General features: G+C 35.6%; 4 protein-coding genes across 5 annotated transcripts in view; 3 read left to right on the top strand and 1 right to left on the bottom strand.

The window, feature by feature from the left end:
- The window catches only part of LOC134818731 (uncharacterized), an 11,479-nt gene extending 10,706 nt beyond the window's left edge, over positions 1–773 (top strand). Inside the window, exon 9 of the mRNA XM_063828376.1 lies at positions 292–773. Within this exon, the coding sequence (XP_063684446.1) occupies positions 292–413 (122 nt within the window). The 3' untranslated portion in view covers positions 414–773. The remainder of the gene's footprint in view (positions 1–291) is intronic.
- Positions 1–18,566, top strand: part of LOC134818305 (radial spoke head protein 6 homolog A-like) — a 97,312-nt gene that overhangs the window by 24,085 nt on the left and 54,661 nt on the right. The gene's annotated exons all lie outside the window — the stretch shown is intronic.
- LOC134818308 (dynein regulatory complex protein 8-like) overlaps positions 1–18,566 on the top strand; it is an 88,550-nt gene that overhangs the window by 24,079 nt on the left and 45,905 nt on the right. The window lies entirely within an intron of this gene.
- On the bottom strand, positions 499–18,566 carry LOC134818620 (UTP--glucose-1-phosphate uridylyltransferase-like). 2 transcript variants are annotated; one of them, XM_063828258.1, is made up of 14 exons: positions 18,432–18,558; positions 17,432–17,545; positions 15,068–15,158; positions 14,721–14,747; positions 13,127–13,227; positions 9,683–9,779; positions 8,405–8,510; positions 7,851–7,984; positions 7,560–7,643; positions 7,265–7,317; positions 6,938–7,094; positions 2,309–2,422; positions 1,807–1,942; positions 499–1,650 (listed from the first exon to the last, which is right to left on the bottom strand). In XM_063828258.1, the coding sequence occupies exons 1-14, from the start codon at positions 18,555–18,557 to the stop codon at positions 1,458–1,460; spliced, it is 1,533 nt and encodes a 510-aa protein (XP_063684328.1). In that variant the 5' UTR covers position 18,558; the 3' UTR covers positions 499–1,457. The 2 variants fall into 2 exon arrangements, with proteins under 2 accessions (XP_063684328.1, XP_063684329.1); XM_063828259.1 differs by lacking the exon at positions 14,721–14,747 and having other exon boundaries at positions 18,432–18,566.

Genomic DNA, 18,566 nt, shown 5'->3' with positions numbered 1-18,566 from the left:
CTTATTATAGTTGGGCTTCGGGGATCGTATAAACCTAAGTAAATAGTCTTTAAACTTGAATAATAAAACTTACACGTTGCTGCCGGTTGCGCTTATGTTTCACATAGCTAGGATAGTATACTTGTTAGCATTTTCTTTAGCAAATAAAATTAATTGTTTGTTTAACTAATTTTCGGATTAATAAGGTTTTAAAACAATGTAGGAATAAATTTGTGTTTAAAATGTTTCAAGTCGAATTTAATTTAAATTAATTCAATTATATCAAATTCTTAAATGAGCTATTATCTACAGGGAGCAGAATAGCGATGTTGCAAAGAGATTTACAAAACCAGATGTCGGAGAATGAAAAGCTCAAACACCATTTACAAAGCCTAAGAGAGAATTACACCAAGTTTTTTGGAGCCAGCATCTGAGACGTGACGTCATCAAAATACGACGTGACGTCATTAAAACACGTCATCGTCAAGTCTTTTGAAGGAATCAATGAAACACGATGTGGACAGAAAATCACACAATTCATTATTACTTACTAACATTGTTATTTACAGACATCGGAAGTTGAATTTGTAATTTGATAATTAATGTATATAAGGTATTTGAAAATTTAATTTTACAAACGCTTTTGTTGCGAATAAAAATGATTTAACATTAAATAATAATACATCAGACTACCAATTAGGCCTAAACATAAAATGCCGATTGAAATTATATCTGTATAAATTGAACATTCTGTGGATAGTACATAATTTTAAACATGCGCTTCAGTATTAGACATAAATCGTGCTTAAATTTCTACTATTATAATACAGCCATGTGTTTTATATTCAGTTGCATGCTCGATATAAAACTGATTTTCATTCAACAAAAATACAATAAAAACTACAAATGCAATTACAGTTTAGTGCCCACGCTTGCAATAAAGCCATAAAATAGCTTTTAATCGCGTCGATCCAGTTTCGTACAAACAACATTCCACACCGCATGCATAAAACGCATGCAAATGTAATCGTCCTGACCACCCCAAATATCTTAAATATTCAAAAATATTAAAATATGCATATTCGAAATTATAATCAAAACAAATAACCCTTATCAATCAAGAAATCACTGGGAATATCATAAGGAATATCACCTAAAATATCACTAAATATTACTAATATTAGTACTTCATAATTTTCCTTCCAAGTAAAAAACGGAAGGAAGAAAATGTTAACCTATTATTAAACGGCTGATCCTAGCAGAATTATTTTTCTTTCTTAAAAACCAATAAGTTCTGGTGAATAAACCCTCCAAGACGTTTAACATCCCTCCCCAGATATTTGATATAAAAACCTTTTAACCCGATAAATATCTTTAAAAAAATAATCTGCATTGACGAGTCCAGCTCTGTCCTCTGTCATGTCATAACGAAACCACGTGACGTCATCACAACACAGCGTGACGTCATTGCAACACCACTAGTGATCCAGAATTCTCAAGTTTCCACTGACGATCTTGTTCTCCAGCAGTGAGTTAGAAGGAATATCTATCCGTTCTCCATGGTTAGCGATAATAATCACAGTTCCTCTCAGAGACACATCCCTCCCAAAGTGAACATCTCCAGTCACTGTCAAGTGATCTAATTCCAACAAGTCGGGGATTGTCTGGAACCTGCGAGTTTGTTTCTTGAAATTATATGTTTATCTTGAACATTTCCACCCAAAAACAGTACCACAATATTTAGGGAAAACAACCACACACTGACTTGTAGCCCCGAACTAAGAATGTGCAAGGGCCCGAAATTAAATATTTTAGTATCGTTGTTACCTCTTGAGGAAGTCCTGGATCCGTTTAAAGTCAGGTCCTAGTTTAATAAGAGGAGTGGAAGGGAACATGCGGTCAGGACTCATAGCTATTACGCCCTCTTCTAATGAGTAGAGGTTACTCATCACCAATAGCAGGTCTGGGGAGGGGATATATTTAGGAGAACATTATGTATTGTAACCTTATTATGGGCTAATTATCTAATTAAGTAATTATCTAAATTGGATTTAAGGCTGAAAAGTAAAAACTTAATTTTGAATAACAGAATTGTGGTCAGGTGGGGTAAAACTAGATATCAGTAATCTCAGAACATCACGTGACGTCATCCCAATACAACGTGACGTCATCCCATTACAACGTGACGTCATCCCATCACAACGTGATGTCATCCCATTACAACGTGACGTCATCCCATCACAACGTGACGTCATCCCATTACAACGTGACGTCATCCCATCACAACGTGACGTCATTATTGCAACGTGACATTATCATAGCAACGTACCAGAAGTGTGTTTGACGGGAAGAAAGCGAGAGCGAGGCACGTTGATCGCAAATGCACCAGAAAAGTTCTTAATCGCTGCTCCTACTGCCGTCTCCAGCTGAATTACGTTCCTGCCTGAGTTAAAGTTAGCTAGAAAACGTTAGTAAAATTGCTAGGATACGTTAGTAACATAGGTTATATAATGTACATACGTGTACGTTTATACTAATATATACTTCGCGCCGCGCTGCTACCCATTCTTTAACAAAGAGTTTTCCTCAGGTCCCACATCAGCTGGCACTATATCCAACATTCACTAAATCAATAGTGTGATTGATTTCAACTCACAACATATATCACGTGTGTGCGAGAGATATTATGTCGGAGATATCACTAGATATTTCAGATCCTGATGATACCATTGAAACGGCACCTCTATTAAACTATACTAACGGCGTGGTTTCTTTAAGCTAACTTATAATGTAGAACAAGTTAAAGTAGATATCCTGGATCGTGAGCAGGTTATTCATTCTAATTATTATCTTGGCTGCTGATAGGGGAATCTCAAGGCCAACGACAACTTTAAATAACTAATTGTATCATTACATTATGTGGCCATGGCGGGTTGATAGTTTGAAGTCCGCTAACCATTCGCTTTTCGAGTTATTGAGCTCTATTAGGTTGCGATTTTGTAAAATTGCGTATCTTGAGCTGTGACAGGGGTTTTGAGCTCAACATCCCGATCCAGCAAGCTGTTATGTATTATGTAATTGTAATGCCCATTGATTTGTGATGCAGCATCTTTTGTAGTTTTTAGACCATACATATTGCCCAGATGTATGTATCTATGCTATAATTTATAATCTATTTAAAGTTTTTATATTATACACTATACATGTTAGCTGATGGAGTCAACAAAGCGGACTGTAGAAACAGCAGAAGACGAGTTGAGCCCTGACTCAGAAATATCAGAAGAGGAGTTAAGCTCAATTTTAGAAACAGCAGAAAAAGAGTTGAATTCTATTTTAGAAAAATCAGAAGAGGAGCTATACATTCACATTCTTATCTTGGCTGCGAAAGGGGAATGTCAAGGCCAACGACAACTTTAAATAACTAATTTTATCATTACATTACACGCAGCGTTGATAGTTTGAAGTCCGTTAATTATTCGCTATTCGAGTTATTGAGCTTTATTAACGTTAATTTGCGATTTTGTAAAATTGTGTATTATTCAGTACAAATAAGTTATTTTGATCATTTGTAAGCTTTTATTTATGTCGCAACTCTTCTGTCAGATTAAGCCAGCACATTTTTTACTTCATATTATATACTCAACTTCTTGAATTCTAGTAGCTTGAAGCCTGTCATTGCCATCGCGCCTTGGTGAAAATTAGTTTTTTTCATTTTTCTCAAATACTGATTCCCTAAAGGCTTCAGTACCTTCATAGTGCTAATATAAATATGCATATTGCGGTCTTTTTAAGCCCAAGTTTAAGTCTCTAAGCCCTTTAGAAGCTGAGATGCGAATTTTCCACATACGCGTCTTATATGAAATATGGGCGTGGCTCCACAGGGTTGGGACTAGCGACACAAAATTCCCCCCTCGGTGATTTGAGTTACCAATGACCTATTTAACCCGATTCAGTAGCAAAAATCTCTATACAGCGAAGTGCACACTCAACACCTCCCTGCTACTGGAATATATCTTGAGTTTTGAGCTCGATTTGCGATGGAGCATCTGTTTTTAGACCACACATATTGCCCAGATATATCTATAACTGTATATAGTTTATATTACCAACCAAAATGGAGAAACCTTCATATATATTGAAAACTGTTCATAGGGCTGCCAAAAACATCTTTTATCTCTCATACTAATGTTTGTTTGTTTGTTAGTTTGTGGGGCACCCACTTTACCTAAATATGAAGGCTCTATCCATTTTTATAGGTAATTTGGTGTTAGAACATTAGTATGTTCTAGCAACATATTCTAGCAATATATTAATGACAAAGTAAATAACAAATTAAATATTCATACAGTGCAATTATAGTATAATAATATATGTAATAGGATATAATGATTGTTTTGCTCGTTGCATAGTCTAAGTTTTGGTTGATGTAATAATGCACTTTGTATCTGTGCAATATATGAGGCAAGGAAAATGCCGTACTAATACTCCTTGGATATGATTTGATTTACTGATTGCTCATTTGATTAGGATCGTAATTAAAGTGAAATTGGCAGCTAAGGCCGGGAACTTTCACTGGCTTGTTTCCCTTGTGTGTTATTTCTTATCCGATGTGAGTTGATTTACAGTTTTTATATTATACAGTATATATTTGTTAGCTGATGGAGTCGACAAAGTGGACTTTAGAGAAAGCAGAAGAAGAGTTGAGCTCTGTGGTGTTAGAAACAGCAGACGAAGAGTTGAGCTCTGAGTCAGAAAAAGCAGAAGAAGATTTGAGCTCTGAGTCAGAAAAAGCAGAAGAAGAGTTGAGCTCTGAGTCAGAAAAAGCAGAGGAATATTTGAGCTCTGTGCTAGAAACATCAGACGAAGAGTTGAGCTCTGCATCAAAACAAGCAGAAGTAGAGCTGAGCTCTGAGTCAGAAAAAGCAGAAGAAGATTTGAGCTTTGTGTTAGAAACAGCAGAAGAGTTGAGATTTGAGTTAGCAATATCAGAAGAAGAGTTGAGCTCTAATTCAAAACAAGCAGAAGAAGAGTTGAGCCCTGAGTCAGAAACAGCAGAAGAAGAATTGAGCTCTGAGTCAAAACAAGCAGAAGTAGAGTTGAGCTCTGTGCTAGAAACATCAGACGAAGAGTTGAGCTCTCTGTTTGAAACATCAGAAGAAGATTTGAGCTCTAAGTCAAAACAAGCAGAGGTAGAGCTGAACTCTGAGTCAGAAAAAGCAGAAGAAAATTTGAGCTCTGTGCTAGAAACATCAGACGAAGAGTTGAGCTCTCTGTTAGAAACATCAGAAGAAGAGTTGAGCTCGGTTTTAGAAACAGCGGAAGAAGCATTGGGTTCTGTGTTAGAAAAAGCAGAAGAAGAGTTGAACTCTGTGTTAGAAACATCAGAAGAATATTTTAGCTCTGCGTTAGAAACAACAGAAGAAGAGTTGAGCTCGGTTTTAGAAACAGAGGAAGAAGAGTTGAGCTCTGTGATAGAAACAGCAGAAGAGGATTCCAGTTCTGTACTAGAAACAGCCAAAGAAAAGATAATCTCTGTGATAGAAACTTCAGAAGAAGAGTTGAGCTCTGCGTTAGAAACAAAACAGGAAGAGTTGAGCTCTCTGTTAGAAACATCAGAAGAAGATTTGAGCTCTGAGTCAAAACAAGCAGAAGTAGAGCTGAGCTCTGAGTCAGAAAAAGCAGAAGAAAAGATAATCTCTGTGATAGAAACTGCAGAAGAAGAGTTGAGCTCTGCGTTCGAAACAAAACAGGAAGAGTTGAGCTCTGCGTTACTAACAGCAGAAGAGTTGATGCTCTCAGTGTTAGCAACAGCAGAAGAAGAAATAAGCCCTGAGTTAGAAACGCCAGAAGAAGAGTTGAGCTCCGTTCTGGACAGTATCACCACCACATTTAAACTGGACAGAGTAGAGGAGATAACACAATCATCTGTGTTGAGGAGTGACATTAACAAGGAAGTGTATGCAGACCTTCTTTACCGACTACTGGTGGCTAGAAAAAGAACCCGACTAGTGATCAGCTCTACTGCTGGCCAAATCAGCATTTTGAAACGTTGTGATGGGCAGCTCATAAAGGAAGAGGGGTTACCTAAAAGAACTGAGAGTGAGGTGAAGGTAAAAATGGTTAGGTTCTCTGCGAATATTGACTGTAAGACGAAGGTGAAAGAAGAGGGATTGCCTTCAATTACCGAGAGTAAGGTGAAAGTGAAATTAAAAGCTGCTCGTAAAACCTTGAAAAAAGAACTCAAAAGTTGGACGAAGACTGCCAAACAGGGCTGCACTAAAACGATTAACTCAAAAAAAGTGAGAGAAGTGAGAAAGGTGATAAGATCCTTCCTTCCGGAGAAGAAAAGCACAAAAAATCTCATCATTTTCGGGGCCGAAGAACTCGAATTTAATTGGGACAAGCCAAAGCGATTAGACAATATTGTTAATGAGGTTCTGCAAGAAACTTTCAATCCAGAAACTTCGCTTAAACCAGATATTATTACTTGCGATCGGGTGGGACAGGGTAAAAAGAACAAGCCAAGACCTATCAAAGTGAAAATGAACCTCTCAGAGACATTGTCGATTGTGTTGAGAAAATCAGAGGATGTCAATACTCACTGTGGTCCAGTCTCACTAGAGATGAAGCAGGTCTCTACACGTAATGGAGACGTTTATATTTACTGATTATAAGATTCACTTTGAAAGTTTAATATTTGTTTTGTGAAATTAGGGTTCTCGGCTGCAAGTCTGGAAAAGCTGTTGAATGCAGGAAATGATGTTTAATATATTTGAGTTCTAACGAACTATAGAAAGACCTTGAAGACTATAAGTTTGGATTTTTTAACCAAAATTATTACTGCTGTTTCGATAAAAATATGGTTTTTACTCCAGCTATGTCATGAAAATAGGTTTTTACTTTCAAGGTTAAAAATCAAATGATTGATAAATAAAGTGGGTGATATCATAATAATTACCATCACCCAGAGCTTTGTGATTGACAATTACATCCCTCTCCAAAGTCCCCTGTACCACTCTCTCCCTGATAGACTTCAGGTTGATCCACAGGTTATTTGTGTTGAATATCTTGAACTTCTTTACACACTTGAAGTCGTCCACATGCTCTTTGGGTACCTAACAAGGATTATTTAATCTCCTTTATTGTAGTAAAACGAACTGAAGAGTCGCTGTTAATTGACAGCTATAATAACTTAATGGATGTAAAGATAAGGCTCTGGATTGGTTGATTATATTAAACTTATTTAATAATCAAGAGTTTTTAAGAAGATAAGAATGTGCATTACCTGTGCGTATTCTAGCAGCTTTACACATCCGTTATAATCTATTAGTGTTCCACCTGAAGTTTGACACTAAAGTTATGTGGTAAAAACAGCAGTTTATAAATAGATAGCTGAAAGTGAAACTCACTGTATTCTGAATCATATAACATCGACTCTGCCGTTTTCTGACGAAAGCGCTTGAAACCCCCAGATGCCGCACAGTAATCAGAAAGTAGAAATACTATGCAGGAACTAGAGAAGTAGCAGAGCAATGATCTCTAGAGTTGTGTAGTTTATATGATAATACATATTATCTAACCTTTAACATCAGCTCGGGTCTTGTTGGTTACTTCCGCAATAAACTGAGACTGACAACCACTTTTTACAATATGACTCAGGATATCTGTAGTGTTATTTATCGTTAACTATTTTAATACACAATTAATAGGTAAAATTAAGAAATCATATCACAATCAGCAGTAAAATTCATTTCACAAAATCTTGATTGAGTCACTGCACTCCAGCATGGAACTATTATGTAACAATCAATCTTCAGCAATGGTGTAACGTCCAAATTCGGTTATGCCCCTTTTTGAAAGATAATACTCACTCAAATCAACGGTAGCACCCAAGTTGTCAATATTACTGATGAAGATGATTTCTTTTCCCATCTCAATAAGTTTATCAAGAACCCCAGAGTTGTAGAGACTTTCGTAAAGGTCACCGTGACCAGGTGGGTACCATCTGGGAGTGATTATAACGTTAACTAACACCGTGACCAGGTGGGTACCATCTGGGAGTGATTTTAACGTTAACTAACTAAAGGTCACCGTGACCAGGTGGGTACCATCTAGGAGTGATTATAAAGTTAACTAAAGGTCACCGTGACCAGGTGGGTACCATCTGGGAGTGATCATAACGTTAACTTATTATATTATATGTTAGTATAATAAACCAGTAACACATTCAACTTGATTGAATTGTCGTCTTGACTCATTCAGAATCTATATTGATTAGAAGCGTAAATCCAGAGTTTATGAATTAATCAATTAAATACAAATTTACTCCTCATGAATGGCTGAAATCACAGAATATGGCTTTATCAATTGTTTATCGATGTTTGTTATATACAATTGTTAGTAGAACAGTAGACTAATATTATACCCGTCATTGCCGTCGTCATTGTAGTCCTTTACAAATGGTAATAGAGTTTCACGGTCTATTCTGGGGTAATAACTTTGTAGATATGTCAACACCTCTACGTTGGATCCTGCGGGTGACAAAAAACTTATCAAAAGTACACTGTCGACCAATTTCGTGGCTTATCGAAAAAGAATAAAGTTCGTAGGCGGTAGCTCAGACGCACATTCAAATGGCACCCGACATCAATTTATCAGGATGATTACTGTTCAAAATGTTTAACAGTTGAATTCATGAACAATGTCGGTGGATCCTAATAGTGGTGCAAACGGTTTATTGACACAAATATGCGAGAGCGAATAAATTAAAAGAGATAAATTAGAAAAGGATAAATATAGCGCGTCGCGCGCGCAACCTGGCCGCGCCGGCCCGGCCGGATAATCACTTTTGATGCGCGAGCAAATTTGTATATCTCATATCGCGCGTTCCATTTTTCGAACAAATCAGCACTGCATGTCCCGAATAGTAAAACGGGTAACTATGCTATTGACACGGTGTACTATGGATACGTGGAACGGTACGACAAATTTCATTTTGCTACAGAAAGTTCCTCGGCACGACAAAGCACAAATTCTTGCCTCTGTGATACATATTTTCTATCAGAAATGAAAACTATCATAGCTAATGTCGGTCCACCCCATTAGTACGCTTGTTAAAGTCGATTAGATCCCAGCTTGACAAGGGATCGTGTGGTGCATTATTCATAATGTTGATAATAACAAGGATCATATGACGACATACAGTGCACTAATCACACTGTATATCGATTGGCGATATAGGGGTGTCGATATACAGTGTATGTCGATATACAGTGTGATTACCGAGAAATACCATCAATTATGACTTGTCAATTTCATACTCAACGTCAGCTAATACTTGTAATAGCGAGTATTGATAATATACTACTTATATCAGAGTTTACAAAATTGCCATATAGTGATTCAATATTTTCCTACCAAGTTAATTAACTAACGACTTTGTTTCAACATTGTAAACCACCCATCCTCTCAAGACACACTTAATTAGGTTTATTCTAATGGGACAGTGCTTTTTAAATTTAATCTAATAATCTAATTTGTAATCAAATGATTAAATGATAGATTCTAGATCCACACGCCATAGAGCAGTTATAACGATCATTCGATATCGGAGGAACTTTTATAGTACGCTAAATTTACCTTCATCTTTCTTTAGAGCATTTAAAACTAACCTTTACATTTCTTTAGAGCACGTGAAACTAACCTTTATATTTCTTAAGAGCATGACCAGTTTCACTGTCAGTGTTCAGAGAGTTCATCAACACTAGAGGCACACTAACTCCATAACTTTCGTTCAAATTCTGAAACATGTCAATTATACTTCTTCCAACGCACATGGCAGTATATCTTTAAACATCAAGCCTATCGCTTCATTATTCCATGTCTCGTACACTAATGACATTAAATACCCAGACTTCAGTGCCCGTTTCATGGGTCGATGTGATAATATGGTTATGAACTGTGATGCCAATTGAAGCTGCTTCCTTATGAGAAAGTCACCTCACTTTCGACAAACTTTCTACGATAACAGTTTTAACAGTTGGGAAAAAGTTGAAATTAGTTGCTACGAGACGTGAAGTTGTGTGGTAATACTGGATATCTTCTTATTTTTGGAGAATAGACGTGAACTCATGAGTAAATATTGAATATCTACTCGCTTTAGACATGTCTGTTCATTGTACAGTCATGTCTAAAAAAAGATCACAGCTTTTCAAAGTTTGTCATTCTGACTTCCACCACAGTGATTAGATTATGGCAACAAATCTAATCCTAATTTGTTCAACTTCGTAACCAAAACTTTTTAAAATTCTCACAATTTTTAGCCATGATTGTTGACAATGACTGATAGGTTTAACATTGGCGTTTAACTACTCAACTTCTGAAATTATGCCACGTAGCTTAGTTACGTGGCAAAATTTGTCAAAAAGTTCGAGAAAATCGCAAAAATTTGCCAAAAACCTTACCACGATATGTAATACTCCGAATTTCGAGCCCAAATTCTTCTCCTATAAAAAATTACTGTTTCCAATTTTTGAACCCCTGTGACTTAATGTTGACACACGCTTAAAGCGACAATTTGGTGACAGAAAAAGTTCTAATTTTACGAGCCCTTCAATTGCTTCATTGGTAACATATAAACTAATAGCTGCTGCGAAGCTAGAAATAAGTGTGTGTACCGATTCAATAGGGGAAACATAGTTTAAGAAGCTTAAAAAGATTCTTCACGTTAACCAGCCTATATTTTATGAAGTTATGGGAGCTTTGCACAGCTTCCATTTCAGATTTATGTGGTTAATTTATGGACACGTTCATTTGAGTTTGAGGATATTGGTAAATATAAGTGACCCTATTAAAAGGCACAGTGTAGTTGACTTTGTCACACTATGAAATTACACAAACCCTTGATGGTTAGGATAATCGTCTCATCCTCTAGGCTAACTTTGTCACATAACGATATCTTAATCAGGTGATAAGATATCGCTTAAATACGGCCGGCACGGAAATGGTTACATTGTCACACTATAAACATGTGACAGAGTAAATATGGACCCCTTGCTGCCGTTTTCGACCAAAATTTTGAGTGTCCAGTTGATTGGATGTGTACATATGACCATTACCTACATATTTGACGACTTTTTTCGTTAGATGGTGCACTCAGGTTTACTCTGTCACACATTTAAGAAAATATGTGAACAATGTTTAGGGAACCCTGATAAGCAATGCTGAGTAGTGTAGGTTTAGTTAATGGCCTGGAAGTGCTAGGAATTGTTATTATATCATATAGTCGCAAGGAATTAAAACACAGAAGGCACAGACAAGTTTACTTTGTCACATAATCTTGATGATATCTGAACATGTGTGAAATTGAACAAATAATGATATACCAGCTTAAACCCTTTGTATTACGTACTATGGATCAAACAACACTGCTAGTACCATGCACCAGTCACATAAATCATTAACGTGTGGTAATATGTTAACAGTGTCACAATTAAACTACCACAACATGGTCAAAAATAGGGTAATTTCGTCACAAAAAAATTATTATAACTCTGTCAGCTCCTTGCTGGCAAAATAACTAGTTAGTTTATCGAAATTTTTTTGATGATAAAATTACATAGTATTCTAATAGAGGTATAGATCTTCAAAATAGGGGCAAGACATGTTTACTTTGTCACATCAGTTATTATTACAGTTAGGTAATCGTCATCACATTAACATATATTTTTTTGTAGTTTGGATTGATTTATTTAGGTAATAAGCAGGTGATAAGGCAGCCTATGCTAATTTTTACACACTATCTTGAAATTGTTGGGGCAGGGAAAGTTAATTTTGTCACATTTTTAGTGATTTTGACAAATTTAACCTAAAATTGTTAAACTTGAGCTCTGATGTTCTGGACAATATTCTACCAATTTTTTCTGAAAGAATGTTAAATTCTAATAGAGTTATAGAATATATAGATCTTCAAAATAGGGGCAAGACATGTTTACTTTGTCACATCAGTTATTATAAGAGTTATTACTTATTATAAGAGACTATTTCATTATATAATCATTGTAACGATTTCGTATAATTTTTGTGACAATGTAAACATCAACTGATCTTAACTTGCATCAACTACATTGTCATCATGTAAAGTTTTCCCGCCTTTCAAACCAAAATCAGATATAAATAATTCGCCCAAAATTTTAAATTCCATATATTGTGACAGAATTAACCTCATTGTGCCTGTATTAGCTTACTATTCAAAGCAACATATTTTAGGGCTATGATTGGTACTCCGTACTTGGTAGATCAACCATCAAATAATGAGTAAAAAGGGTTTTGAGGACACCTCACAGTAGAATAGAGGTATGGTATTCTGAGTGTGACAAAGTTACCTAAATATTGCCTTGTAACCGTTCGATCCGTGCCCTTTAACCAATGTTGTATCATAATTGTTAGATTGACCTAATCTACTATGTTTCAGACCAAGGAATGATAATTAGACAACTGCAGTTAAATAAGTCACACAAAATGTGACATTTGAACCATTATAGTGCCTAACAACAATAGATTTTCTTTCTGAGCAGTGCATATGGGAGTATGGGTTACGCGGCTAATGTTCAGAACTTCTGAACGTGCTAGGTTAATAGATGTCAAAATTAAGCCACTATCGTCAAAAACGCTATTATTTTTGTTTACCAATATCCTCAAACTCAAATGAACGTGTCCTTATATTTTAAACCACAATAAATTATCACAATGCCACAAACCATTCTGTGAAATTTCATATTTAACAAGATATTGAAAATTTTAACCGCCTCTTAATCTTTATGTGTATGCCACTTCGGATCATCAAAAACGGCAAAAATTTTAGAATTACATATTTAAATTTATCAGTGAACAGAAGGTCGCAGCTAGGAGTTGAGCCACACTGCACCAGCCCATGGAAGTAAAACTCATGCTTACGTGGCGTTACACGCCTTGGAAAGCTAATAAAGGGGTATATTTGTATATAATATCTATATATAATATAGTAATTCAATCATGTACTGTAAAGCAATCAAGTAATAACATACCTTAATCGCGTTGATATGATTACAGCAACACTGAGTGTAACTTAGTAAAAACCTTAAATAGTGAAAGTAGGAAGCACCGTTACCTCTATTTGAGATATCGTTATGTCAAGGAAAGTGGATTCTTCTCGAACTCTGATTAGGGATTTTGGGCAGGCACTTCCCAGACCCATTCCTGTACCCAAACCTACAAAAACACGGTGTTACATCTTGATATAAAGTCTTTTGTTACATACATACTACATAGTGAGTTCATGCGCACAGCACATTCAACATCTTGCAATCCGCATCTTAAAGAATCGGAACAATATTTAAGAAACCACCGAATGCTAAAATGTTCAAAATTTTGTAGAAGTTCTCTAATAGACTGGAATACACTAGAACACCCAGTCGAGCGGTACAAGCTACAGGCTACAAGCCTGAAGACTCTAGCGGCTAGCAGTACAACACCCGGATATCACGTACCAACAAAATCTTATGCGCTTTTATGAGACCATTATTATAATCTGCAGTGGGTGCTTCTTGACCAAACAGTTATTTCTAATTGTACAGAAACAGTGGAGTACTAATAACTTCCTGTTTGGTAACTTTTATGGGAAACGATTGATTCTTGCTGCTTACATTTTAAACTTTTATTTCAGGTTGGATTGTGCGCCATTTTATTGCAATAAATGTCTTATCTAAGTGCTTGTAGAGTTTCTGCTGTTATCATAATATCCAAATATTCTCACCTTAATTTCAAATCAGTGGTTAACAAAATATCAGTAAATAACAGAGTAAATAAACAAATAAATAAATAAATAAATAAATAAATAAATAAATAAATAAATAAATAAATAAATAAATAAATAAATAAATAAATAAATAAATAAATAAATAAATAAATAAATAAATGAATAAATACGTAAATAAATAAATAAATAAATAGATAAATAAATAAATAAATAAATAAATAAATAAATAAATAAATAAATAAATAAATAAATAAATAAATAAATAAATAAATAAATAAATAAATAAATAAATAAATAAATAAATAAATAAATAAATAAATAAAGAACAAAGTAAATAACAACATGCAGTGTTTGATCAGGACGAGAAGATATGGACTATGAACAGTGAACATAAGAACATACACAATAGAATATAATAATATTAGATAGCCCGTGATCACAGGAAGGAGGAAGGTAATAGTATTCTTTGGTAGTCAGTTTTTATAGCATCAAAAAATATCCGTCACAACCGAGTAAACAGCCCATTAAAATGTAGCTCGCACTGAACACAACGTAATTACCACAAAACCGATCGAAATGAAGTTAAAACAATCATTGCACGTGCGTCGTGCACGTGCGTGTAACAACCCTCGTTGCCATGGTTACTATGCAAATTCCTATTCCTCGTCTAATTTGCACGTGTGCGGTCGTGCAAAAGGAATTCTTTGAATTATTATATAGATGTAATACCCGATCTCAGATGTGAGTTTACACCGAGCTACCAAACTGATAACAATTAAAGATATTACCATTAACACTACTTCTAATACCATTACATTGCTGTTTTATTTTTGTTTTATCAAAAAATTGTTGTTTTATTAAACAATCGTACATTAGTTGGATAAGTAAGATACATAGAATTAAATAGAATTAAAAGAAAAAGATAGTGTATCTAGCAGCAGGTTACCTTCATGATACTTATCAAAATCTCGCTCTGGAAAAGTTAAAATATGCTTTAATTTACCAAACAACATGTAATGTATATATTTTAATCTATCAAACCACAGATAAGAAAACCAGGAATTGCAATGGAATGTGCTTTGTTAGTGATGATGACATAAGTTAGTCCTCTTATTACCACCAAATCTCTTTTAACCCCAATAAATCCCTCAAATTCTGCCTAATCCCACCTAATTCCGTCTAAGCCACAAAACCTCACATAGCCCACCTAATTACAACTCCCCGCCCCTCCCCCGGCCCCCACCTAATTCCACCAAAGTGAGGATGATACATGTAACAACACCTTTAACTTACCTCCGTTTAGTTTGAGGACTACAAGTTTATCTAGTAGTTTGGAGATCCCTTCAGTATCATCTTCATCAACTTTCTTCAGCGAGGAGTAGCCCTGCAAGACATATAATGTACATATAATTCAGCCCTGGGTGAAGTACCCTATAAAATAATCAGATAACTAGTTACGTAAGTTTTCTAAAATACCAAGTTTTTCTGGCTTGTTTTATCCCGTACAGCATGAACAATTTCCATCGAATAATCTAGATCATTTATAACTAGATCTGATAGAATATACTAGAATGTCAAGAGTAGCCTAGAAAGTAGAATACCATGGAACTTAAAGAATACCGTCGAGCTAAATTCTACTCAGCAATGCAAAATATGTAATATTTATATATCTATTATCTATATTATACATAGCGGAGTATAATTTGGTTCTATGGTATTCTTGAAGTTCTAGTCTATTCGTGACTATCCCATTCCACCTTTCTCTTACAGTTTATGCTATATTATTAAAATATTAAGATACATTTGGTTCAATGGAATTCCTTAATTTCAAGTTTATTCTATTCCAAGTAACCCTACCCTTACTTATGCTATCTTTGCGATTTAAATATTAAAAGCTATTAAAATTGATTGGATTACATTGCTATCTGACATTTGATTCCTATAGCTATTATCTCTATGTACACTGTACAGTAAATCCCCTATTAACCGCGGAGTTAGGGGGTTTAATTATTTCATATTATGTAAGTAAAACCCTTATTGTGGGGAAAAGTGCCGCGGTAAATGGGAGACCGCAGTAAACCGGGGTTTTACTGTACTTTATAACATTTATTTTACTGTACTTTATAATATTTATAACATGGATGGCCACTTCATAAAAGTGTTGCAACGTAATAATATAATGACCGGTATAGTAGTAATGAGCTATTTTACTCCAGGTTACACGTTTACACTGGTTACCAACTCTATTATTATCTACAACACGTAACACAATACATGTTACACGTAACACAATAACCTTTGTATTGGATATCACACCAAATGGTGGCAATGTGTTAATTTGATATTATGGAAAACAACGTTTTTATTAAATGGTCGCTATAATAGAACACTGTGTTTTATTGTAATAACTGTGTTCTTCATATGGTTTGCAATCTTCAAAGGAATTCGCAGTAAATATGTTGAAATACCTCACAACACACAATGGGAGATTGTGTGATTAATCAATCAATTAATTTATGACTCGACCTAATGTTTAATTATATCTAACAAGAGCCTAGAGTAGTTCATTGAAAATCTGCGAAATTAAAACACAAAAGTAAAAGGTAACGAGACTGAAGTTGTCAGAGAGCCGAGCGAAGTAAGACTACCACTAACAAAACACTGCTCGTAAATCAACACAGGGTACTAGGAAGAAATTATAATATTATAAGCTCTAGACACCATTCTACTGGAGACAGGTTAGAAGCTAAATTATACCCTTATTCGTGAAGGAGCAGTGATTTAATATGAGTCACTGAAATGTAAGCTCGTCCTATAGTCGGACACAAATTAAGGTATCACAAATTCAGCTTGAAAATATACGGCACGTTCAGCAGTAGGCCACAAGTCAGACACTATAAGGCACGTTCAGCAGTAGGCCACAAGTAAATATGCGGCACGTTCAGCAGTAGGCCACAAGTCAGACACTATACGGCACGTTCAGCAGTAGGCCACAAGTAAATATGCGGCACGTTCAGCAGTAGGCTACAAGTCAGACACTGACGAATACAAGGAGGTCAGATCAGATTAGGAATTGGGTGACTTGAGCATACTTTTCTCATTTTACCCGGTCCCTTTAGACGGCACAGACAGACATATTCGAATTTAACAGCCTCGAACACAATAAACCGAACAAAACACTGCTCCTTCATAAAATATAACGTATATCGCACTACCTTTCATGGGCAGTGGTCGAGTGAAATTCAGGTAGGGTAGAATATGTCAACACCTCTATGTGGGTTATACACTGCGTATATATGTTAGAAATGTCTATTTTAGAAGATGGAGAATAAGTAGAAAGTGAGGAATGCTTCAGATATTGTTGACACATATTATCACTGCAACGCCGTGTGCTGAGAGGGGGGTATTGTGAGATTGTTGAGCTGGAAACAACGTTATAATGCCATCTGGATCACAGGTATGGAGGTTGTTCAGTCAGTAATCCGAGCGAACGTAAGACTATAATTTTAAAAGCTACATACGTATGCTAAGGTATGCGAGTAATTTATCTGGAGCCACGTGCTAAACACATGAGGTGTAGTGTGTTGCCATAGTAACGTGTTGGCATGGTTACTGTTGTACATTGTAACATGTATTCTGAATATTATAATATTATACCTGTAACATTGATTCAGGAAGTGGCCTGATCTTATCCCAGATCAGTTCATCTGAAATACCACCCCGCCATTTCCCGTACAGTCTGTAGAAATTATCTAGTTCTCGAGAGACGTTCTGAAAATAACCGCAATGTTAATGATGTGCCCAGTTTGATGTAATCATCATTCCGGATAGGAATATCGCACGATCCAAATTAGTTATATCGACAGTTCTATATCTCCAAGATACTGTGAAGGTTGACAGTACAGCGGAAGTTTCCTAAAAAGGTGGACTGTACGCCGGAATTACATTAAAATTACATTACTATCGACACTACAGTACTGTGGAACCAGACAGCGTACCAAAAGTAAAACTGGGGATGTCATCACCAGTTACTATTTATTTTATGCACTAGCATTATAAAGAACATGGATTAAATTGATAAGGAGATAAGTAGTCAGATAATATAAGTTGTACTGTAAATTTGGTAACATGAGTTTTCTATTGGTACGGTGTTTAGGCTTAAGTGTCCAGTTTTGAAAACGTACATTTTGTCGAGTCAATGTCTACTGTCAATATACAGCAGTTCACTTTACTTGTGTTAAACAATTCTACTGTCCTTAAGTTGGCGCTGATAGGTGAACAACTTTATATTTAATTTTACGTTCTATGGAAGGTTCTAGAAGAATCATCTGAGTAGGTAGTATTCAAATACTACCTACTCAAATGATTTAACCGTTCTGTAGTGTAGATAGTAATGTACTTATGGAATGTAATTCCGCCTTATTGTCCACCTTTTTAGGAATATTCCACCCTGCTTCACCGCTTTGTCTGGTCAACCCAAAAGTAATGTATAATGTAATATGATGACAAACAATGATCGCAGGATGCTGTTATTGTACAGAGCGGTTTGGTACAGCGTTATCAAGATATATAATTATATAATTTAGCAGTACTGTAGCTCTAGACAAGCTCTATTTCTACAGAGTATTATTACCATATTAAATAAGAATTAACAAACCTCTTGTTTTTCTAGAGGAGTTTTGTTAGTAATTTCCTTCAACCGCTCTTTCAATATTGACATGATCTCCTCCTCAGCGGCCATTGAAATGGTCCTGTCTCGCTCTTTCGCTGGTACTGGCGTCATCCTTAAACA

This window comes from Bolinopsis microptera, chromosome 7 (genome assembly GCF_026151205.1).
Source record: "Bolinopsis microptera isolate Bmic1 chromosome 7, MBARI_Bmic_1.0, whole genome shotgun sequence".
Classification (NCBI taxonomy): Eukaryota; Metazoa; Ctenophora; class Tentaculata; order Lobata; family Bolinopsidae; genus Bolinopsis; species Bolinopsis microptera.
This window is presented reverse-complemented; position numbering and strand designations above follow the sequence as displayed.

Coding starts and splice junctions, on each gene's coding strand:
- LOC134818620 (XM_063828258.1), bottom strand. CDS start 18,557: ATGACGCCAGTACCAGCGAAAGAGCGAGACAGGACCATTTCAATGGCC. Junction 7,095..7,264: donor AGCTGCTAGAATACGCACAG/GTAATGCACATT, acceptor AATCCTTGTTAG/GTACCCAAAGAGCATGTGGA. Junction 1,943..2,308: donor TCCCGTCAAACACACTTCTG/GTACGTTGCTAT, acceptor TCCCCTCCCCAG/ACCTGCTATTGGTGATGAGT.